A 25,606-nucleotide genomic window follows, 5' to 3' on the forward strand; every position below is an offset into this window, starting at 1 on the left:
GTTTGGATAAAGGTTTGTCTGCAAGTTCCCTGTGGATTAATTTTTTCAGCGGAAAATGGCTGTTTTTATTTTTTTCCCTCCCTCTCTAGTGACTCTTGTGTGGAGTTCCACATCTTGGGTATTGCTGTCCCATACGTCACTAGCTCATGGACTCTTAAACATAGAAACATAGATATTGACGGCAGATAAGAGCCATAGGCCCAGCAAGTCTGCCCGACCTTACCTAACAGTATAAACGTATCTAGTTCGTAGGATAGCCTTATGCTTATCCCATGCATTTTTAAAGTCCCCCACAGTGTTTGTCGCTACTTCCTCTTGAGGAAGTTTATTCCCTAAATCAATCACTCTTTCTGTAAAGAAGTGCTTCCTCAAATTACTCCTGAATCTACTACCCTTTAGCTTGAGCTCATGACCCCTTGTTCTTGAATTTTCCATTTTATGTAAAATACCCACAGCCTCAGTTTTACTAAACCCTTTAATGTACTTGAAAGTTGCTATCATATCACCTCTTTCCCTTCTCTCCTCTAAGCTATACATATTTAGGTCATTGAGCCTATCCTGTTAAGTTTTATTTTTTTAGACCATGTACCATTTTGGTAGCCCTCCTTTGCACAGATTCAAGTTTGTTAATATCCTTCTGAAGATATGGCCTCCAGAACTGCACACAATACTCAAGATGAGGCCTAACTAATGATCTATAAAGTGGCATAAGAACCTTACTATTTCTGCTGCAAATGTATTTCTACCAATACATCCAAGCATTCTGCTAGCCTTACTCGCTGCATTACTACATTGTTTACTAAGTTTTAAATCATCTGAAATAATAATTCCCAAGTCCTGTTCCTCATCTGTAACAGTCAGTAAAGTGTCATTGAGTCTGTAATTAACATTTGGATTTTTCTTCCCTAAATGCATTATTTTACACTTTGCTGTGTTAAACTTTAGATCCCAGTCGTTTGTCCAATCCTCCAATTGTTGTATATCACTTCTCATTTTGTCTACCCCCCCTGGAACATCCACTCTGTTACAAATTTTTGTATCATCTGCAAAGAGACATACTTTCCCCTGTAGCCCTTTGCTGATATCGCAGATAAATATGTTAAACAAAACAGGCCCCAGAACTGACCCCTGAGGAACACCACTAGTAACAGCCCCCTCTGCTGAATGAACTCCATTTACTAAGACACTTTGTTTTCTGTCCTTAAGCCAGCATTCTACCCAGTTCACAATTTTTGAATCTAGACCAAGGAGATACAGTTTGTGAATTAGTTTATTGTGTGGGACGGTGTCAAATGCTTTGCTGAAATCTAGATATGCTACATCAACTGCTCCACCCTTGTCTAATACTTTTGTTACATAATTAAAGAAGTCAATTAGATTAGTCTGACATGATCTCCCTGAAGTAAAACCATGCTGATTTTGGTCCTCTAAATTGTTTATGTAAGTCATAATTCTTTCTTTTAAGAGGCTTTCCATTAATTTCCCTACTACTGAAGTTAAACTAACTGGCCTGTAGTTGCCAGATTCTTCTCTACTGCCCTTTTTATGAAGAGGTATTACATTTGCTATTCTCCAATCATCTGGGACAGCTCCTGTTAATAGTGACTGATTAAACAGATCAGTTAATGGGACAGTTAGCACTGATCGAAGTTCTTTTAAAACCCTTGGATGAATATTATCAGGACCCACTGCCTTTTTAACATTTATTTTTGATAATGCTAACAAAACCTCATCCTCTGTAAAAAGATTACTGTTAAGCTTGTTTTTCATAGCATCCCTTAATGTAGACATTGTATCTTCACAATCTTTTGTGAAAACAGAACAGAAGTAATCATTGAAACAGTCTGCAATCTGCTTATCTCCTATTATTCTACCATCAACTGATTTCAACTTTACTATTCCTACCGTATTTTTTCTTCTTTCACTGATATATCTAAAGAATGTTTTGTCCCCATGTTTTACTGACTGTGCTATCTTCTCTTCTGCATGAGTTTTAACCTTCCTAATTAACTGCTTAGTCTTTTTTTGTTGGAGTCTCCATATTTTCATATCATCATCTGCTTGTGTGTGTCTGTAATTTTTATAAGCTATCTTTTTTGTTTTTACAGCATGTGCTACTTCTTTGGAAAACCAAATTGGTTTCCGCTTTCTTTTACTTTTACAGACATGTCTAACACAGTGTGCGGTTGCATCTAAAATGGCACCTTTCACAAATTCCCACTGTTCTTGAACCCCTGTAATAAGAGTTTTCCCTTTTAAATAGTTTTTTAGGTATTCTCCCATTAATGAAAAATCTGCCGTCCTAAAGTCTAAAACTTTTGTTTTAGTCTGGGTGGACAGTTCCTGCACATGAATACTAAACCAAACAGATTGATGATCACTGGATCCTAAGTTCTCACCTACAGACACATCTGAAACTGTATCACTGTTTGTAAGTATTAGATCTAATATAACTTCCTTACGAGTTGGTTCCTTGACTAATTGCTCAAGTGATTCCCCTAGCAGAGATTCAAGAATATACCTGCTTCTAGCTGATCTAGCAGAAGGAATCTTCCAGTCTATATCTGGCAAGTTAAAGTCCCCCAGTATTATAACCTTACCCTTCATGGTCATTTTGGTTATTTCTTCTATTAACAGATTGTCCAGTTTTTCATCCTGCAATGGAGGCCTATATACAACCCCTATTCTAAAAACATTTTTATCTCCAATTTCCAAAGTCACCCAAATACTTTCCACCTCATCATTTGTTCCTACAATTTCAGTAACCTTTATATTTTCATTTACATACAGAGCAACTCCTCCACCTTTCTTTCCTACTCTGTTCTTTTTAAATAACCTGTATCCAGGTATCCAGGTATGACTATGTCCCAGTCATGCAAATCTTTCTACCATGTTTCTGTTATAGCTACTAAATACAAGTTGTCCCTAGTCATTATTGAAATGAGTTCAGGTAATTTATTTCCTAAGCTGCGAGCATTTGTGCTCATGGCACGAAGAAGGTTTCTACTAGAATTTCTAGAATTGTTACTTGGACTAACAGTTTTGGCATGCTGTGGGGGGCAGGTGGATATATTAATGCTACCCCCCTTTATTAGTTTAAATGATTTCTAATAAAGCATTTGAACTCCTCTCCCAGATACTCTTTCCCTTTAACATCCAAATGCAAGCCATCGCTCCTAAATAACCTAGTATCTTTCCAAACAGAGCTATAATGGACAATAAAACCAAATCCTCGTTCCCTGCACCACTTATCTAACCAAGAATTAAATGTTGTTATCCGCTCCATCTTTCCTGCTTCCTGGCCATACACAGATAAAATAGCAGAAAATGATAGAGTTGATGCCACATTCTCTAAATGATTACCTAGGTCACAAAACTTTTTCTGAACAGCAGCAACATGATTACTAGCCAGATCATTTGTTCCTAAATGAACAATCACATCTAACTCACTTCCCTTTCCTGTTGCCTTAACAATTCTCAAAATACGATTCTTATCCCTGTGAGCAGTAGCTCCTGGAAGACATCTAACCTCCCTTGCTTCTCCTTTACTTTCACCTAAATACACATTCCTCAAAATAGTGCCACTCACTAACAGTCTTTTCCTCAAAAACACATCTGCAGTTCTTTCCTGTGTTATGTTACCTGGAGAATCAGGTACCAATAGATTTAAATTACCTGTTACAGCTTCAGAGGGCTCAGAAACAGCAATCTCCTCATCACAAGTGTGTTCGGCAAGAGCAGCATAGGAGTTTTGCAATGGCAGAGGTTGTGGGCAATGCTTCTGGTCTACTGTTCTAATTCTTCCAGAACCTACAGTGATCCATCTGTCTCTCCTTGCTGATCTCTGGGGTAGAGGGGCTTCTTTCTGAGGCAGCTTTGTAGAGGTAACAGGTATGTTACTTACCTTAGCTTGAAGTTTAGCTATTTCTTCTCTTAAGAGGGAAAACTGCTTACAAACAGGACAGCCCCTAAATCTCCAAAAAGTAGCACGATTAAAAAGTGCAAAACACCCATTGCACTGTATCATAGACATTTTAAACTATGCAACACTTTAACAATAAGAAAAAAATAAGTATTCTTTACTACTGAATAACCCTGAATAACTCCTGAAATAACTCAAATATCCTTATTTATTTGATCCTTTTTTTAGCTTGATCCCTTTGCTAAGAAGCAGAGCTAAATGTTTAGCAGAGCTAAACAGATCTCTTTAAATACCCTCAGAAAGATACGGTGGGGTCCCTCCTAATTGCTCACCTATGCAAACAATCTAATTGTTATCTAATTGCAATACTAAAAACCAGAATACAAAAGAATATAAATTAACTCAAACCTTTAACTATTCAATTTCTGTATTGAAACTAATTCACAGTTCAGGTCTACCACCTTTCTGAAATAACTCAAATATCCTTATTTATTTGATCCTTTTTTAGCTTGATCCCTTTGCTAAGAAGCAGAGCTAAATGTTTAGCAGAGCTAAACAGATCTCTTTAAATACCCTCAGAAAGATAGGGTGGGGTCCCTCCTAATTGCTCACCTATGCAAACAATCTAATTGTTATCTAATTGCAATACAGTACTAAAATCCAGAATACAAAAGAATGTAAATTAACTCAAACCTTTAACTATTCAATTTCTGTAGTGAAACTAATTCACAGTTCAGGTCTACCACCTTTCTGAAATAACTCAAATATCCTTATTTATTTGATCCTTTTTTAGCTTGAACCCTTTGCTAAGAAGCAGAGCTAAATGTTTAGCAGAGCTAAACAGATCTTTTTAAATACGCTCAGAAAGATAGGGTGGGGTCCCTCCTAATTGCTCACCTATGCAAACAATCTAATTGTTATCTAATTGCAATACAGTACTAAAATCCAGAATACAAAAGAATGTAAATTAACTCAAAGCTTTAACTATTCAATTTCTGTAGTGAAACTAATTCACAGTTCAGGTCTACCACCTTTCTGAAATAACTCAAATATCCTTATTTATTTGATCCTTTTTTAGCTTGATCCCTTTGCTAAGAAGCAGAGCTAAATGTTTAGCAGAGCTAAACAGATCTCTTTAAATACCCTCAGAAAGATACGGTGGGGTTCCTCCTAATTGCTCACCTATGCAAACAATCTAATTGTTATCTAATTGCAATACTAAAAACCAGAATACAAAAGAATGTAAATTAACTCAAACCTTTAACTATTCAATTTCTGTAGTGAAACTAATTCACAGTTCAGGTCTACCACCTTTCTGAAATAACTCAAATATCCTTATTTATTTGATCCTTTTTTAGCTTGATCCCTTTTGCTAAGAAGCAGAGCTAAATGTTTAGCAGAGCTAAACAGATCTCTTTAAATACCCTCAGAAAGATACGGTGGGGTCCCTCCTAATTGCTCACCTATGCAAACAATCTAATTGCAATACTAAAAACCAGAATACAAAAGAATGTAAATTAACTCAAACCTTTAACTATTCAATTTCTGTATTGAAACTAATTCACAGTTCAGGTCTACCACCTTTCTGAAATAACTCAAATATCCTTATTTATTTGATCCTTTTTTAGCTTGATCCCTTTGCTAAGAAGCAGAGCTAAATGTTTAGCAGAGCTAAACAGATCTCTTTAAATACCCTCAGAAAGATAGGGTGGGGTCCCTCCTAATTGCTCACCTATGCAAACAATCTAATTGTTATCTAATTGCAATACTAAAAACCAGAATACAAAAGAATGTAAATTAACTCAAACCTTTAACTATTCAATTTCTGTAGTGAAACTAATTCACAATTCAGGTCTACCACCTTTCTGAAATAACTCAAATATCCTTATTTATTTGATCCTTTTTTAGCTTGATCCCTTTGCTAAGAAGCAGAGCTAAAATGCCAATGACTCTTGCCAATTACATGAAAGAAAACATAATTTATGTAAGAACTTAGCTGATAAATTAATTTCTTTCATATTGGCAAGAGTCCATACGGCCCACCCCTTTTTTATGGTGGTTATTATTTTTTTGTATAAAGCACAATTATTTCCAAATTCCTTTGTTGATGCTTTGTACTCCTTTCTTTATCACCCCACTACTTGGCTATTCAGTAAACTGAATTGCGGGTGTATTTATAGGCATTTGAGGTTTGGGAAACTTTGCCCCTCCTGGTAGGATTGTATATCCCATACGTCAGTAGCTCATGGACTCTTGCCAATATGAAAGAAATGAATTTATCAGGTAAGTTCTTATATAAATTATGTTATCTCTCTGTACTTTGCCATATGGTGGCCAAGTTATGAATAGTCATCATGTGATGATCTTGTGGACTGTTACTATCATGAAGGAAATAAATGTATCACTTAAAGGGACACTGAACCCAAAATGTTTCTTTTATGATTCAGATAGAGCATGACATTTTAAGCAACTTTCTAATTTACTCCTATTATAAAATGTTCTTTATTGTCTTGGTATCTTTATTTGAAATGCAATAATGTAAGTTTAGATGCCGGCCCAATAAAAAGTACTGAACCAAAAAAAAAGCTTAGATGCCTTCTTTTTCAAATAAAGATAGCAAGAGAACGAATAAAAATTTATAATAGGAGTAAGTAATAAAGTTGCTTAAAATTGCATGCTCTATCTGAATCACAAAAGAAAAAATTTGGGTTCAGTGTCCCTTTAAGCATGAATTTAGTTTTTACTGTCCACTAAAGGGACATTTTCAGCTAGTTTCTGGATTTCAAAGCAGCACAGATAAAAAAAATGCCCTCTATTCATAAAGCAGGCATTCAAGTCTGAGAGCTTCAGAACCTGGCAAATATTTGTTCCGCATTGACCTTAAGGATGCTTGTCTTAAAGGGACAGTCTAGTCAAAAACATAATTTATGTAAGAACTTACCTGATAAATTAATTTCTTTCATATTAGCAAGAGTCCATGAGCTAGTGACGTATGGGATATACATTCCTACCAGGAGGGGCAAAGTTTCCCAAACCTTAAAATGCCTATAAATACACCCCTCACCACACCCACAATTCAGTTTAACGAATAGCCAAGAAGTGGGGTGATAAGAAAAAAGTGCGAAAGCATATAAAATAAGGAATTGGAATAATTGTGCTTTATACAAAAAAATCAAAACCACCACAAAAAAGGGCGGGCCTCATGGACTCTTGCTAATATGAGTCACTAGAGAGGGAGGGATAAAATAAAGACAGCCAATTCCTGCTGAAAATAATCCACACCCAGAATAAAATTTAATGAAAAAACATAAGCAGAAGATTCAAACTGAAACCACTGCCTGAAGAACGTTTCTACCAAAAACTGCTTCAGAAGAAGAAAACACATCAAAATGGTAGAATTTAGTAAAAGTATGCAAAGAGGACCAAGTTGCTGTTTTGCAAATCTGATCAACCGAAGCTTCATTCTTAAACGCCCAGGAAGTAGAAACTGACCTAGTAGAATGAGCTGTAATCCTTTGAGGCGGAGTGTTACCCGACTCAACATAGGCATGATGAAATAAAGATTTCAACCAAGATGCCAAAGAAATGGCAGAAGCTTTCTGGTCTTTTCTAGAACCGGAAAAGATGACAAATAGACTAGAAGTCTTTCGGAAAGACTTAGTAGCTTCAACATAATATTACAAAGCTCTAACAGCATCCAAAGAATGCAATGATTTCTCCTTAGAATTCATAGGATTAGGACATAATGAAGGAACCACAATTTCTCTACTAATGTTGTTAGAATTCACAACCTTAGGTAAAAAATTCAAAGAAGTTCGCAGCACCGCCTTATCCTGATGCAAAATCAGAAAAGGAGACTCACAAAAAAGAGTAGATAATTCAGAGACTCTTCTGGCAGAAGAGATGGCCAAAAGAAACAAAACTTTCCAAGAAAGTAATATAACGACCAAAGAATGCATGGGTTCAAAAGGAGGAGCTTGAAGAGCCCCCAGAACCAAATTCAAAAACTCCAAGGAGGAGAAATTGACTGAATGACAAGTTTTATACAAACTAAAGGTTGTACAAAACAATGAATATCAGGAAGATTAGCAATCCTTCTGTGAAAAAGAACAGAAAGAGCAGAGATTTGTCTTTCAAGAAACTTGCGGACAAACCTTTATCTAAACCATCCTGAAGAAATATAAGTCTTCCAGACTCTATAATATATCTCTCTAGATACAGATTTACGAGCCTGTCACATAGTATCAATCACAGAGTCAGAGAAACCTCTTTGACCAAGAATCAAGCGTTCAAACTCCACACCTTAAAATTAAGGTTTTGAGATCCTGATGGAAAAAAGAACCTTGAGACAGAAAGACTGGTCTTAACGAAAGAGTCCACAGCTGGCAAGAGGCCATCCGGACAAGATCCGCATACCAAAACCTGTGAGGCCATGCTGGAGCTACCAGCAGGACAAACGAGCATTCCTTAGAATATTGGAGAATACCCTTGGAAGAAGAACTAGAGGCGGAAAGATATAGGCAGGATGACACTTGTAAGGAAGAGATAATGCATCCACTGCCTCCGCCCGAGGATCCCGGGATCCGGACAGATACCAGGGAAGTTTCTTGTTTAGATGAGAAGCCATCAGATCTATTTCTGGGAGTTCCCACATTTGAACAATCTGAGGAAATACCTCTGGGTGAAGACCATTCGCCCAGGTGCAACGTTTGGCGACTGAGATAATCCGCTTTCCAATTGTCCATACCTGGGATATGAACCGCAGAGATTAGACAGGAGCTGGATTCCGCCCAAACCAAAATTCGAGATACTTCTTTCATAGCCAGAGGACTGTGAGTCCCTCCTTGATGATTGATGTATGCCACAGTTGTGACATTGTCTATCTGAAAACAAATGAACAACTCTCTCTTCAGAAGAGGCCAAGACTGAGAAATAGCATCAGGGAGATTAAACACTTCTGGAATAACTACAGTAGATTTAAAAACCTTATTTAAACGTTTAGATTTAGTATCAAGAGGACCAGAATCCTCTATTTCTAATGCAATTAATACTTCTTTAAATAAAGAACTAATAAATTCCATCTTGAACAAATACAAAGATTTATCAGCATCAACCTCTGAGACAGAAACCTCTGAACCAGAAGAACCATTATCAGTATCAGAATGATGATGTTCATTTAAAAATTCATCTGAAAAAAGAGAAGTTTTAAAAGACTTTTATGTAAACTAGAAGGAGAAATAACAGACATAGCCTTCTTAAAGGATTTAAAAAATAAAATCTCTTATGTTTATCAGGAACACTCTGAAAATTAGATGTTGACGGAACAGCAACAGGTAATGTAACAGTACTAAAGGAAATTTTATCTGCATTAATAAGTTTGTCATGACATGCAATACAAACAACAGCTGGAGAAACAGATACCAAAAATTATAGCAGATACACTTAGCTTGGTAGCTCCAGCACTAGACAGCGATTTTCCTGTAGTATCTTCTGACTCAGATGCAACGTGAGACATCTTGCAATATGTAAGAGAAAAAAACAACATATAAAGCAAAATTGATCAAATTCCTTAAAATGACAGTTTCAGGAATGGGAAAAAATGCCAAAGAACAAGCTTCTAGCAACCAGAAGCAATGAAAAAATAAGACTTAAATAATGTGGAGACAAAAGCGACGCCCTTATTTTTTAGCGCCAAATAAGACGCCCACATTATTTGGCGCCTAAATGCTTTTGGCGCCAAAAATGACGCCACATCAGGAAAGCCGACATTTTTGGCGCAAAATAACGTCAAAAAATGACGCAACTTCCGGCGACACGTATGACGCCGGAAACGGAAAAGAATTTTTGCGCCAAAAAAGTCCGCGCCAAGATTGACGCAATAAAATGAAGCATTTTCAGCCCCCGCGAGCCTAACAGCCCACAGGGAAAAAGTCAAATTTTTGAAGGTAAGAAAAAATGATTAATTCAAATGCATTATCCCAAATATGAAACTGACTGTCTGAAAAATAAGGAAAGTTGAACATTCTGAGTCAAGGCAAATAAATGTTTGAATACATATATTTAGAACTTTATAAACAAAGTGCCCAACCATAGCTTAGAGTGTCACAGAAAATAAGATTTACTTACCCCAGGACACTCATCTACATGTTTGTAGAAAGCCAAACCAGTACTGAAACGAGAATCAGCAGAGGTAATGGTATATATAAGAGTATATCGTCGATCTGAAAAGGGAGGTAAGAGATGAATCTCTACGACCGATAACAGAGAACCTATGAAATAGACCCCGTAGAAGGAGATCACTGCATTCAAATAGGCAATACTCTCCTCACATCCCTCTGACATTCACTGCACGCTGAGAGGAAAACCGGGCTCCAACTTGCTGCGGAGCGCATATCAACGTAGAATCTAGCACAAACTTACTTCACCACCTCCATCGGAGGCAAAGTTTGTAAAACTGAATTGTGGGTGTGGTGAGGGGTGTATTTATAGGCATTTTAAGGTTTGGGAAACTTTGCCCCTCCTGGTAGGAATGTATATCCCATACGTCACTAGCTCATGGACTCTTGCTAATTACATGAAAGAAATTTAGGGCATGCAATTTCTTTCATGTAATTAGCAAGAGTCCATGAGCTAGTGACGTATGGGATATACATTCCTACCAGGAGGGGCAAAGTTTCCCAAACCTCAAAATGCCTATAAATACACCCCTCACCACACCCACAATTCAGTTTTACGAACTTTGCCTCCGATGGAGGTGGTGAAGTAAGTTTGTGCTAGATTCTACGTTGATATGCACTCCGCAGCAAGTTGGGGCCCGGTTTTCCTCTCGGCGTGCAGTGAATGTCAGAGGGATGTGAGGAGTATTGCCTATTTGAATGCAGTGATCTCCTTCTAAGGGGTCTATTTCATAGGTTCTCTGTTATCGGTCGTAGAGATTCATCTCTTACCTCCCTTTTCAGATCGACGATATACTCTTATATATACCATTACCTCTACTGATTCTCGTTTCAGTACTGGTTTGGCTATCTACTATATGTAGATGAGTGTCCTGGGGTAAGTAAGTCTTATTTTTTGTGACACTCCTAGCTATGGTTGGGCACTTTGTTTATAAAGTTCTAAATATATGTATTCAAACATTTATTTGCCTTGACTCAGAATGTTCAACTTTCCTTATTTTTCAGACAGTCAGTTTCATTTTATTGCGTCATTCTTGGCGCGGACTTTTTTGGCGCAAAAATTCTATTTCCGTTTCCGTGTCGCCGGAAGTTGCGTCACTTTTTGACGTTATTTTGCGCCAAAAATGTCGGCGTTCCGGATGTGGCGTCATTTTTGGCGCCAAAAAGCATTTAGGCGCCAAATAATGTGGGCGTCTTATTTGGCGCGAAAAAATATGGGTGTCACTCTTGTCTCCACATTATTTAAGTCTCATTTTTTATTGCTTCTGGTTGCTAGAAGCTTGTTCTTTGGCATTTTTTCCCATTCCTGAAACTGTCATTTAAGGAATTTGATCAATTTTGCTTTATATATATGTTGTTTTTTCTCTTACATATTGCAAGATGTCTCACGTTGCATCTGAGTCAGAAGATACTACAGGAAAATCGCTGTCAAGTGCTGAATCTACCAAAGCTAAGTGTATCTGCTGTAAACCTTTGGTAGCTATTCCTCCAGCTGTTGTTTGTATTGATTGTCATGACAAACTTGTTAATGCAGATAATATTTCCTTTAGTAAAGTACCATTGCCTGTTGCAGTTCCTTCAACATCTAAGGTGCAGAATGTTCCTGATAATATAAGAGATTTTGTTTCTGAATCCATAAAGAAGGCTATGTCTGTTATTTCTCCTTCTAGTAAACAAAAAATCTTTTAAAACTTCTCTCCCTACAGATGAATTTTTAACTGAACATCATCATTCTGATTCTGATGATTCCTCTGGTTCAGAGGATTCTGTCTCAGAGGTTGATGCTGATAAATCTTCATATTTATTTAAAATGGAATTTATTCATTCTTTACTTAAAGAAGTCCTAATTGCTTTAGAAATAGAGGATTCTGGTCCTCTTGATACTAAATCTAAACGTTTAAATAAGGTTTTTAAAACTCCTGTAGTTATTCCAGAAGTTTTTCCTGTCCCTGATGCTATTTCTGCAGTAATTTCCAAAGAATGGGATAATTTGGGTAATTCATTTACTCCTTCTAAACGTTTTAAGCAATTATATCCTGTGCCGCCTGACAGATTAGAATTTTGGGACAAGATCCCTAAAGTTGATGGGGCTATTTCTACCCTTGCTAAACGTACTACTATTCCTACGTCAGATGGTACTTCGTTTAAGGATCCTCTAGATAGGAAAATGGAGTCCTTTCTAAGAAAAGCTTATCTGTGTTCAGGTAATCTTCTTAGACCTGCTATATCTTTGGCTGATGTTGCTGCAGCTTCAACTTTTTGGTTGGAAACTTTAGCGCAACAAGTAACACATCGTGATTCTCATGATATTATTATTCTTCTTCAACATGCTAATAATTTTATCTGTGATGCCATTTTTGATATTATCAGAGTTGATGTCAGGTTTATGTCTCTAGCTATTTTAGCTAGAAGAGCTTTATGGCTTAAAACTTGGAATGCTGATATGGCTTCTAAATCAACTTTACTTTCCATTTCTTTCCAGGGTAACAAATTATTTGGTTCTCAGTTGGATTCCATTATTTCAACTGTTACTGGTGGGAAAGGAACTTTTTTACCACAGGATAAAAAATCTAAAGGTAAAAACAGGGCTAATAATCATTTTCGTTTCTTTCGTTTCAACAAAGAACAAAAGCCTGATCCTTCATCCTCAGGAGCAGTTTCAGTTTGGAGACCATCTCCAGTCTGGAATAAATCCAAGCCAGCTAGAAAGGCAAAGCCTGCTTCTAAGTCCACATGAAGGTGCGGCCCTCATTCCAGCTCAGCTGGTAGGGGGCAGGTTACGTTTTTTCAAAGAAATTTGGGTCAATTCTGTTCACAATCTTTGGATTCAGAGCATTGTTTCAGAAGGGTACAGAATTTGTTTCAAGTTGAGACCTCCTGCAAAGAGATTTTTTCTTTCCCGTGTCCCAGTAAATCCAGTAAAAGCTCAAGCATTTCTGAAATGTGTTTCAGATCTAGAGTTGACTGGAGTAATTATGCCAGTTCCAGTTTCGGAACAGGGGATGGGGTTTTATTCAAATCTCTTCATTGTACCAAAGAAGGAGAATTCCTTCAGACCAGTTCTGGATCTAAAAATATTGAATCGTTATGTAGGATACCAACATTCAAGATGGTAACTGTAAGGACTATCTTACCTTTTGTTCAGCAAGGTAATTATATGTCCACAATAGATTTACAGGATGCATATCTGCATATTCCGATTCATCCAGATCACTATCAGTTTCTGAGATTCTCTTTCCTAGACAAGCATTACCAGTTTGTGGCTCTGCCGTTTGGCCTAGCTACAGCTCCAAGAATTTTTACAAAGGTTCTCGGTGCCCTGCTGTCTGTAATCAGAGAACAGGGTATTGTGGTATTTCCTTATTTGGACGATATCTTGGTACTTGCTCAGTCTTTACATTTAGCAGAATCTCATACGAATCGACTTGTGTTGTTTCTTCAAGATCATGGTTGGAGGATCAATTTACCAAAAAGTTCTTTGATTCCTCAGACAAAGGTAACCTTTCTGGGTTTCCAGATGGATTCAGTGGCCATGACTCTGTCTTTAACAGACAAGAGACGTTTAAAATTGATTACAGCTTGTCGAAACCTTCAGTCACAATCATTCCCTTCGGTAGCCTTATGCATGGAAATTCTAGGTCTTATGACTGCTGCATCGGACGCAATCCCCTTTGCTCGTTTTCACATGCGACCTCTTCAGCTCTGTATGCTGAAGCAATGGTGCAAGGATTACACGAAGATATCTCAATTAATATCTTTAAAACCGATTGTTCGACACTCTCTAACATGGTGGACAGATCACCATCGTTTAATTCAGGGGGCTTCTTTTGTGCTTCCGACCTGGACTGTAATTTCAACAGATGCAAGTCTCACAGGTTGGGGAGCTGTGTGGGGATCTCTGACGGCACAAGGAGTTTGGGAATCTCAGGAGGTGAGATTACCGATCAATATTTTGGAACTCCGTGCAATTTTCAGAGCTCTTCAGTTTTGGCCTCTTCTGAAGAGAGAATCGTTCATTTGTTTTCAGACAGACAATGTCACAACTGTGGCATACATCAATCATCAAGGAGGGACTCACAGTCCTCTGGCTATGAAAGAAGTATCTCAAATTTTGGATTGGGCGGAATCCAGCTCCTGTCTAATCTCTGCGGTTCATATTCCAGGTGTAGACAATTGGGAAGCGGATTATCTCAGTCGCCAAACGTTGCATCCGGGCGAATGGTCTCTTCACCCAGAGGTATTTCTTCAGATTGTTCAAATGTGGGAACTTCCAGAAATAGATCTGATGGCGTCCCATCTAAACAAGAAACTTCCCAGGTATCTGTCCAGATCCCGGGATCCTCAGGCGGAGGCAGTGGATGCATTATCACTTCCCTGGAAGTATCATCCTGCCTATATCTTTCCGCCTCTAGTTCTTCTTCCAAGAGTAATCTCCAAGATTCTGAAGGAATGCTCGTTTGTTCTCCTGGTAGCTCCGGCATGGCCTCACAGGTTTTGGTATGCGGATCTTGTCCGGATGGCCTCTTGCCAACCGTGGACTCTTCCGTTAAGACCAGACCTTCTGTCACAAGGTCCTTTTTTCCATCAGGATCTGAAATCCTTAAATTTAAAGGTATGGAGATTGAACGCTTGATTCTTGGTCAAAGAGGTTTCTCTGACTCTGTGATTAATACTATGTTACAGGCTCGTAAATCTGTATCTCGAGAGATATATTATAGAGTCTGGAAGACTTATATTTCTTGGTGTCTTTCTCATCATTTTTCCTGGCATTCTTTTAGAATACCGAGAATTTTACAGTTCCTTCAGGATGGTTTAGATAAGGGTTTGTCCGCAAGTTCTTTGAAAGGACAAATCTCTGCTCTTTCTGTTCTTTTTCACAGAAAGATTGCTATTCTTCCTGATATTCATTGTTTTGTACAAGCTTTGGTTCGTATAAAACCTGTCATTAAGTCAATTTCTCCTCCTTGGAGTTTGAATTTGGTTCTGGGAGCTCTTCAAGCTCCTCCGTTTGAACCTATGCATTCATTGGACATTAAATTACTTTCTTGGAAAGTTTTGTTCCTTTTGGCCATCTCTTCTGCCAGAAGAGTTTCTGAATTATCTGCTCTTTCTTGTGAGTCTCCTTTTCTGATTTTTCATCAGGATAAGGCGGTGTTGCGAACTTCTTTTGAATTTTTACCTAAAGTTGTGAATTCCAACAACATTAGTAGAGAAATTGTGGTTCCTTCATTATGTCCTAATCCTAAGAATTCTAAGGAGAAATCGTTGCATTCTTTAGATGTTGTTAGAGCTTTGAAATATTATGTTGAAGCTACGAAATCTTTTCGTAAGACTTCTAGTCTATTTGTTATCTTTTCCGGTTCTAGAAAAGGCCAGAAAGCTTCTGCCATTTCTTTGGCATCTTGGTTGAAATCTTTAATTCATCTTGCCTATGTTGAGTCGGGTAAGACTCCGCCTCAGAGAATTACAGCTCATTCTACTAGGTCAGTTTCTACTTCCTGGGCGTTTAGGAATGAAGCTTCGGTTGACCAGATCTGCAAAGCAGCTACTTGGTCCTCTTTGCATACTTTTACTAAATTCTACCATTTTGATGTATTTTCTTCTTCTGAAGCAGTCTTTGGTAGAAAAGTACTTCAGGCAGCGGTTTCAGTTTGAATCTTCTGCTTATGTTTTTCGTTAAACTTTATTTTGGGTGTGGATTTTTCAGCAGGAATTGGCTGTCTTTATTTTATCCCTCCCTCTCCAGTGACTCTTGTGTGGAAAGATCCACTTCTTGGGTAGTCATTATCCCATACGTCACTAGCTCATGGACTCTTGCTAATTACATGAAAGAAAACATAATTTATGTAAGAACTTACCTGATAAATTCATTTCTTTCATATTAGCAAGAGTCCATGAGGCCCGCCCTTTTTTTTGTGGTGGTTATGATTTTGTATAAAGCACAATTATTCCAATTCCTTATTTTATATGCTTTCGCACTTTTTTTCTTATCACCCCACTTCTTGGCTATTCGTTAAACTGAATTGTGGGTGTGGTGAGGGGTGTATTTATAGGCATTTTGAGGTTTGGGAAACTTTGCCCCTCCTGGTAGGAATGTATATCCCATACGTCACTAGCTCATGGACTCTTGCTAATATGAAAGAAATGAATTTATCAGGTAAGTTCTTACATAAATTATGTTTTTAAATAACTTTCCAATTTACTTCTATCATCTAATTTGCTCAATTCTTTAGATATCTTTTGTTGAAGAAATTGCAATGCACATGTGTGAGCCAATCACAGGAGACCTCTATGTGCAGCAACCAATAAGCAGCTACTGAGCATATCTACATATGCTTTTCAGCAAGTGATATCAAGAGAATATCACTTGGTGTTAGCTTTTTATCTCATTGCCTCCAATATCAGAAGTGAAAATGAACCTCCCAAGAGTTTTTTATACTCATCTACCAAGATCACCTTCTGAACATCTGCGATACATATTTACGTGTTATTTTATGTAATATTACTAAAATATTTGTTAAATTAGCAAATGAATATGTTTTTACAGATGACATGACAAAGTGACATGTCGTTAAATAAAGTCTGTCAAATTGTCTGCCTGTTAAAGGCAAAAAACATGTCGCAGTACAAGACTGTTGAAATTTTAGGTATATGATGTAGTTCTGTAAAAAAAAATTTTTTTAAATGGATTGTTTTGATCATTTGAACCCAAAACGGAAGAATTTGAGATATCTGCACTAAAAATAGGAAACTGCCTGTCAGAGTCTTGAGTAAAGAATGCAGGTATCAGGGTATCTGAGAGAACTGTTCAGGGACAATAAGCTGAAGATGGCCTTTAAGCCAGAAACCCTGCTTGGAAACCTTCCTTACAATCCATTTTTTTCTTAATATTCTTTACAGAACTTTGTGATACACCTACACTTTCAGCAGTCTTGTACTGCAACATGTTTTTTGCCTTCAACAGGCCGACAATTTGACCGACCTTTCTTTAATGACAAGTCAATTTGTTTACTCATCTGTTAAAACATGCACATTTGTTATTTTTAGTACGAATTACACTTAAATATGTATTCCAAATGTTGCCATCATAACATAAAATAAGAAATGGTTACAAAACTAATAAAATAAACACTATTAAAATATTAAGAAATATGAAATTAATATAATTGACCAATGGGTCTAATAATTTGTGTAAATGTATATATGAGTCATATGCATTTATGCCTTTCGTCTCTAAACAAATGCTGAAGATGGCGGCAAGTGAATGCTTGTTGTTTGGAAATTGTTGGCAGTTGGCTGTGCTGCGTGAGAGTGTATCTTCATTATATCTTCATTTTAGTTATATTTTACCTTCTTCTCAGATATGACTCAGTGCTTTAGATTTAAGGATAAAGTATAGAAAAATTCAATCTTTAATTATACAACACCAGTAGAAACAAAATACTAGGTGCGGGCTCAAAAGCTATTGAAAGCCTGAGTAAACAGAAATATATGTTTCTTTTTAATCATGCTCAGATTGGGGATGTCTCTATATCAATGTATCCTAGTTAAACTGACTGATTTTTAAAACTGCAAAGAATTATAGGTCTCTCTCTGATAATTAAGTTTGGGTGATTTTCTTTTTCAGGCAATGGCACTGGGCATGGTTTGCAGAGAAAGGATAACATGGGACCATCTTTGTTGGAGGAACAGAAGTTGCTATCCAAGCCTGAAAACAAACACACTAAGAAATCTAAGGAAGCAGAAAACTATGTGCCAAACACTGGATTACAGCAAGACAAAAATTTTAGGGATGATTTAGACATGGAAGAGCCATTTGATTTGGGTAGTCAGTATAGAAGGTATTACAGTAAAGATGGTTACCAGGAAGAAATTGAGGAGGGATATGTTGCAAAACCACAGTTAGTTTCCAGTTTGTCAAATTTGGATCCCAAAAAGTTAGAACTCGGAAGGACTCCAGTAAAAAAGTCTCGGCGAGAGTTACGCCAGATCTCTGTGTCCGAGTTATCAACACGACGCTCTAGCATAAGCTCAATGACAGTCGATTCTATTGAAGTTGTACAAAATTCACAGGACTTTAGAACTTAATACATCTAGCGCTTTCTAAAGCTCAGCACTTACAGCACGTTTTTGCATTGGAATATTTCGGTTCAAAAAAGGCATTGGCTTTCATATAATCGACAAAGCTTTAATTAACTTAAGAATACATACATTTCGTTTTAAAAACAAATAAAAAGAATTCTAATGTAAAGTATAATTTTAATTTCCTTTTCCTCATCACTGTTGTATATATTTTTCTTTTTTACCTGGTGTACCAGACATTGCTTACCCAAAAACTCCTATGAAATTATATTTAAATTGTCGCTGCTTTTCAAAATATTCTACATGTCCTTATTTGACTATTGTAAATTAATATTTTCTTTGGAAAAAAACATTTTTGTTGCTTCCGAACAGATGAAGTGTTAATTTAAATTTTTTATTTTCATCCATACTAAAAATCTTAAGCATAATATTAAATTGCATAAGCTAATAAATTCCACATGATTGATATTTTAACCAGTTTGAATCATTCTGGGTGCAAGTATGAGTGTAAAATTATATACATTTCAGTAATAAAACCATTAGTGCTATTAAGGATCATGTTCTCTATACTGCAAAAATATAACGCCAGTGTTACTGTATCAGTTGGTAGTTTTGACTTGGTTTAAGAGGGTCTTCTAGAGAAACCTATCAAATAAAGAAATCATGCAAAACTAATGTACAATAAGCTGTTGTATTACATATTATATAATCTTTAAAGTAGCAGGATAGTACAGTTTTATGGCTACCTGCTAGTTTACTTTTGATTGGTCATGCTACGTTGCAGTTTTCAAACTTATTTTCTTCACTCACAGAAGAACCCATGCACCAAAATTAGGCTGATGGAGAGGGACCTGGTAACTCTCCCTTTTTAAGCTTTAAAGGATGACTCTTGTTCTTGTTTGCCATTTCCATCTAAAGGGGAGGAGAGTCCACGGCTTCATTCATTACTGTTGGGAATTAAGAACCTGGCCACCAGGAGGAGGCAAAGACACCCCAGCCAAAGACTTAAATACCTCCATCATCCCCCAGTCATTCTTTGCCTTTCATCACAGGAGGATGGCAGAGAAGTGCCGAGGATTCTGAGTAGTCTCTTATGGAGGGTAGTACTCTTCGCATTAGGACTGGAGTTTTAAGTAGTCCTGTCCGCCTCTCAGTGAGAGCCTGGGTGAAAGTTAGAGTCCGGAGATGCAGGGACAGTCTTTCTGCGAAACTGTCCCGACTCATATTAACAGCTCCTCATGCAATCAGCGTTGACGAGTTTCGCTGCCTGCTTTCTGCACTTAAGTCCATGTCAGGAGCGAGGCTACTAACCTGTCACACTTGAAGGGCCGTGTTCCTGTTCCACGGCGTAGATTCTGGTAAAATCATATAATTTTTTATTCATAATGATAACACGGAAGACAGGGTCACAGTGTGACGCCTTTAATCTTTAAATAATCAAGGGTTAATATTCCTGGAAAGGGGGTTATTGAACAGGGGGGTTTATACATGATACTGTTTATTGTGTCATTGCTGCGTTATGTGCGAGATGAGGCTCTGGCAATGTGTGGAACTTTCAGGTTACTGGCGGGAGTATTGCACGGCCCTTTTTGGCACGTTTTCACCTTAGTGCAGGGGCGGTTCTGCCAGGCATTCCATGTGACCAGGTGTGCCTATCTCTCTTCCTCTGTTGATCGGCGGCGCAGGAGATGAAACGGTTTCTGTAGTCCGGGTCCTATGAGCTGGTGAGTGCCCCGGCCATTGGAGGTATAAGGGTGCCTATTTATAGAAGATAGTCCGTAATAAAAGCGCAAGCTATGGAGGACTCTGACGCGTTAGAGGGTTCTCCCTCTTTAACAAAGTCTCATTCCTGTGTTTATTGTGAGGAGGTTCTGGTAGATCAGCCTACTCAACTATGTTCCACATGCCTTGATAAAGTTACGACATCTAAATGTAAACGGATGTCTAGTACTACTGAGCCGTCCAACTCTGAGGGTTCCTCGTCCTGTGAGGTGCGTTCCCTGCATTCATCTCCAATTGCACATGCAGCACCCCGGGGTCCAACAGTTACTCCTTCGGGAGAGATTCGTTGTCCGTCAGACTTTGCGGACCAACTAGAATCAGCGGTTTCGAAAGTGATCTATGCCTTACCACGTTCTGCTAAGCACAAGCATAGGGTGTATCATAACGGCCCGGCCCAGGGGTCACCAATTCTTTCATCTGTGATGCCAATATGCAAATTATTCGCCTGAACGCTAAGGTGTCAGGTTTTTCAGTTTTAGCTTGCAGGGCTCTGTGGCTAAAGTCTTGGTCTGCGAGTCTTAGAGGTCATGTCTTGCACTTCAGTCCTCCTCAAGCCCCCCGAGGTGATTGGACTCATGGTTTCATGCATAGACGTCATCCCATTCACCAGGTTCCATCTCAGACCTCTTCAATTGTGCATGTTGAGACAGTGGAACGGCGATCATTCAGATCTATCACAGCAGATATCCATGGATGCTCAGACTCAGAACTCTCTCTCTTGGTGGATTCATCCGGAGTAACTGTCCATGGGGACATCCTTCTGGAGACCATCCTGGGAGATTGTGACCATAGACGCCAGTCTGGCAGGATGGGGAGCTGTTTGGGGTGCCAGGATGGCACAAGTAAAATGGTCCCGGGAGGAGCCTCTCCTACCGATAAATATTCTGAAACTCTGAGCAATCTACAATGCTCTGAAGGCATGGCCTCCTCTGGGGTCGTTCAGCTTCATCAGATTCCAGACCGACAACATTACCTCGGTGGCTTACATCAACCATCAGGGGGTTACGAGCAGCTCCCTAGCAATGAGGGAGGTGTCTCATATCTTGGAGTGGGCGGAGTCCCACAGCTGCTTGCTCTCAGCGATTCACATTCCAGGTGTGGACAACTGGGAAGGGGAGGCAATCCTTCCATCCAGGGCAATGGTCTCTACACCCCGAGGTGTTTGCTGAGATTTATCTCAGATGCGGAACATCGGAGATAGATCTTATGGCATTCAGACTCAATTGCAAGCTACCCCGATACGGATCAAGGTCCAGGGATCCCTAGGCAGAACTGATAGATGCCTTGGCGGTACATTGGAGGTTCAGCCTAGCTTACATTTCTTTTACAAAGATATGACGAGTCCACGGATTTCATCCTTACTTGTGGGATATTCTGCTCCTGCTAACAGGAAGTGGCAAAGAGCACCACAGCAGAGCTGTATATATAGCTCCTCCCTTCCCCTCCCCCCCAGTCATTCTCTTTGCCTGTGTTAGTACTAGGAAGAGGTAAAGTGAGGTTTTAGTTTTAGTTTCTTCAATCAAGAAGTCTTTTATTTTAAATGGTACCGGTGTGTACTATTTTCCTCAGGGAGATATGGAAGATTTCTGCTGAAGGTAGTGCTGAAGGTAGTGCAAGAGAAATCTTCAGTGTGGGGAACGGTTGCATGCTATAAGCATTGAAGTATTTTCAGTCTTTTATTTCTGAGGAGACTTGTTATATCAGAATTGGCTGACATTTTATTCCCTGTAAGGGAAGGGGTAAGAAGTAGACCTGTACACAAAGGGTGTTACTTAGAATCCTGTGCTTAACGTTTTCATTGACATAGTTCTGGGCTGAAGTGTTATGAAAAGGGACACTGGGAGAGGCAGCTTATCATTTTTATTTGTTTATGACATACAAATATAAGTATGGCTGCAGCATTACTGTGCTGTTTTTAGGGGACCACATGGCTTTCCTTCCTAACCGCTTCCCATGCGGTGATACAGATTGGCTTGTTTGATGTCCATGATTGGCGGGGCCTATTTTTGCGCGCTCAGATGCGCAGTATACTCTGACTGAGAAGGCAGCAGGCATTAGCTCCGGTTGTGCCTAAACTTATTTTCTGATGACCCGATCGTTGTAGAGTCGTTTTACAGGTGCAGGGGTCATTTTTTCTAACAAAATATATTTTTTGCTATAAATGCCCTGTAAAGGTTAATTTAGCCATTTGCTCTTAAGGTGCAATAATTTTTGGCCACATTAAACATGTGTATTTAATCATATTGCGTTATTTTTTATTTTAAAGCAGTTTTTGAAAAATTGTACGCTTTTTTATTCATTAAAGGCGCAGTACACGTTTTTGAAAAATCGTTGAAATCAATAAATAAGGTGTTTAACGACTATTGTGGTTATTGCTAGTCTGTTCAACATGTCTGACATTGAGGATACTAATTTCTCTGTGTTTAGAAGCCATTGTGGAACCCCCGCTTACTTTGTGTACCTCTTGTACCGAAAAGGCCTTACAATGTAAAAAGCATATTTTAGGTAAAGAAAGTGTGATTCTCTTAAGTCTGAAGAGAATCAGGATATGCCATACAATTCTCCCCAAGTTTCTCAACCTTTAACGCCCACACAAGCAACGCCAAGTACCTCTAGTGCGTCTAATTCTTTTACTCTGCAAGAGATGGCTGTAGTTATGTCAACTACCTTTACAGAGGTATTATCTAAATTACCAGTGTTACAGGGTAAACGCAGTAGGTCAGGTATTAACGTGAATACTGAATCCTCTGATGCTTTATTGGCTATTTCCGATGTACCCTCACAGTGCTCTGAGTTGGGGGTTAGGGAATTGCTGTCTGAGGGAGAACTTTCAGACCCAGGAAATATGTTACCTCAGACAGATTCGGACGTTATGTCCTTTAAATTTAAGCTTGAACACCTCCGCCTGTTACTTAGGGAGGTTTTAGCGATTTTGGATGATTGTGACCCTATTGTGATACAACCAGAGAAGTTGTGTAAGATGGACAAATATCTAGAGGTACCTACTTACACTGATGTTTTTCCGGTTCCTAAAAGAATTTTGGAAATAATAAAAAAGGAATGGGATAGACCAGGTATACCGTTCTCTCTTCCTCCTAATTTTAAGAAAATGTTTCCCATATCAGACACTATTCAGGACTCTTGGCAGACAGTCCCTAAGGTGGAGGGAGCTATATCTACCCTGGCTAAGTGTACAACTATACCTATCGAGGACAGTTATGCTTTTAAAGACCCTATGGATAAGAAGTTAGAGGGTCTTCTAAAGATATTATTTATTCATCAGGGTTTTCTTTTACAACCTACGGCCTGCATTGTTCCAGTAACTACTGCAGAAGCTTTTTGGTTTGATGCTCTAGAAGAGTCTCTGAAGGTTGAGACTCCATTAGAGGACATTTTGGATAGAATTAAGGCTCTCAAGCTAGCTAATTCTTTTATTACATATGCCGCTTTTCAAATTGCTAAATTAGCGGCGAAAAATGCAGGATTTGCCATTTTAGTGCGTAGAGCATTATGGCTCAAATCATGGTCTGCTGATGTGTCATCAAAATCTAAGCTTTTAGCTATTCCTTTCAAGGATAAGACCCTATTCGGGCCTGAATTGATGAAAATTATTTCTGACATTACTGGAGGTAAAGGTCACGCCCTACCTCAGGATAAGTCTGTTAAGATGAGGGGTAAACAAAATAATTTTCGTTCCTTTCGTAATTTTAAAGGAGTACCCTCTGCTTCCTCTTCCTCCACAAAGCAGGAAGGGAATTTTGGTCAATCCAAGTCCGTCTGGAGACCCAACCAGGCTTGGAATAAAGGTAAACAATCCAAGAAGCCCTTTGCTGCTACAAAGACAGCATGAAGGGGCGGCCCCCGATCCGGGACCGGATCTAGTAGGGGCAGACTTTCTTTCTTTGCTCAGGCTTGGGCAAGAGATGTTCAGGACCCCTGGGCACTGGAAATCATGACCCACGGGTATCAACTTGAATTCAAGGATTTTCTCCCAAGAGGGAGATTTTATCTTTCTTACGCTGTGTAAAAGACCTCTCTACCATGGGATTAATTTGTCCTGTTCCAAAACTGGAACAGGGACAGGGGTTTTACTCAAATCTCTTTGTGGTTCCCAAAAAAGAGGGAACTTTCAGACCCATTTTAGATCTCAAGTGTCTAAACAAGTTTCTCAGAGTCCCATCGTTCAACATGGAGACTATTAGAACAATCTTACCAATGATCCAGGAGGGTCAATATATGACTACCGTGGACTTGAAAGATGCATACCTTCATATTCCTATTCACAAGGATCATCATCAGTTCCTAAGGTATGCCTTTCTGGACAAACATTATCAGTTCGTGGCTCTTCCCTTCGGGTTGGCCACAGCACCCAGAATCTTCACAAAGGTTCTAGGGTCTCTTCTGGCAGTTCTCAGACCGCGGGGCATAGCAGTGGCGCCTTATCTAGACGATATTTTGATTCAGGCATCAACTTATCATGAGACGAAATCTCACACGGACACAGTGTTGTCTTTCCTGAGAACTCACGGTTGGAAGGTGAACATAGAAAAGAGTTCACTAGTTCCACGGACAAGGGTTCCCTTCTTGGGAAATCTGATAGACTCGGTAGACATGAAAAATTTTCTGACGGAGGTCAAAAAATCAAAGATTCTAAATACTTGCCGAGCACTTCAGTCCATTCCTCGGCCATCAGTGGCTCAGTGTATGGAGGTAATTGGATTAATGGTAGCGGCAATGGACATCGTTCCGTTTGCTCGCTTTCATCTCAGACCACTGCAGCTGTGCCTGCTGGGACAGTGGAATGGGGACTATGCAAATTTATCTCCTCAGATAAATCTGGATCAAGGAACCAGAGACTCTCTTCTTTGGTGGTTGTCGCCGGATCATCTGTCCCAGGGGACATGTTTCCGCAGACCCTCGTAGGTGATAGTGACAACGGACGCCAGTCTTCTGGGTTGGGGGGCAGTCTGGAATTCCCTGAAAGCTCAGGGTGTTTGGACTCAGGTAGAGTCTCTACTTCCAATCAATATTCTGGAACTGAGAGCAATATTCAATGAGCTTCAGGCGTGGCCTCAGTTGGCTTCGGCCAAATTCATCAGATTCCAGTCGGACAATATCACGACTGTGGCGTATATCAATCATCAGGGGGGAACAAGGAGTTCCTTAGCGATGATAGAAGTATCAAAGATAATTTGATGGGCGGAGGCCCACTCTTGCTATCTATCGACAATCTACATCCCAGGAGTAGAGAACTGGGAAGCGGATTTTCTAAGTCGTCAGACTTTTCATCCGGGGGAGTGGGAACTCCACCCGGAGGTGTTTGCCTCATTGATTCACCAATGGGGCAGACCGGAACTAGATCTGATGGCATCTCGTCAGAATGCCAAGCTTCCACATTACGGATCCAAGTCGAGGGATCCTCAGGCCGAACTGATAGATGCCTTGGCAGTACCTTGGTCGTTCAGCCTAGCTTATGTGTTTCCACCGTTCCTTCTCCTTCCACGCGTGATTGCTCGGATCAAACAGGAGAGAGCTTCAGTAATCCTGATAGCGCCTGCGTGGCCACGCAGGACTTGGTATGCGGATCTAGTGGACATGTCCTCTCTGCCACCGTGGAAACTTCCTTTGAGACAGGACCTTCTCA

The 25,606-nt window shown here is 39.1% G+C and overlaps 1 protein-coding gene across 1 annotated transcript in view; it reads left to right on the forward strand.

The window, feature by feature from the left end:
• The window catches only part of KIF27 (kinesin family member 27), a 489,881-nt gene extending 471,526 nt beyond the window's left edge, over positions 1 to 18,355 (forward strand). The window contains 1 exon segment of the mRNA XM_053702449.1: positions 17,726 to 18,355. Within this exon segment, the coding sequence (XP_053558424.1) occupies positions 17,726 to 18,186 (461 nt within the window). The 3' untranslated portion in view covers positions 18,187 to 18,355.
• Positions 18,356 to 25,606: the final 7,251 nt, after the last annotated feature.

This window comes from Bombina bombina, chromosome 2 (assembly GCF_027579735.1).
Source record: "Bombina bombina isolate aBomBom1 chromosome 2, aBomBom1.pri, whole genome shotgun sequence".
NCBI classification, from domain to species: domain Eukaryota; kingdom Metazoa; phylum Chordata; class Amphibia; order Anura; family Bombinatoridae; genus Bombina; species Bombina bombina.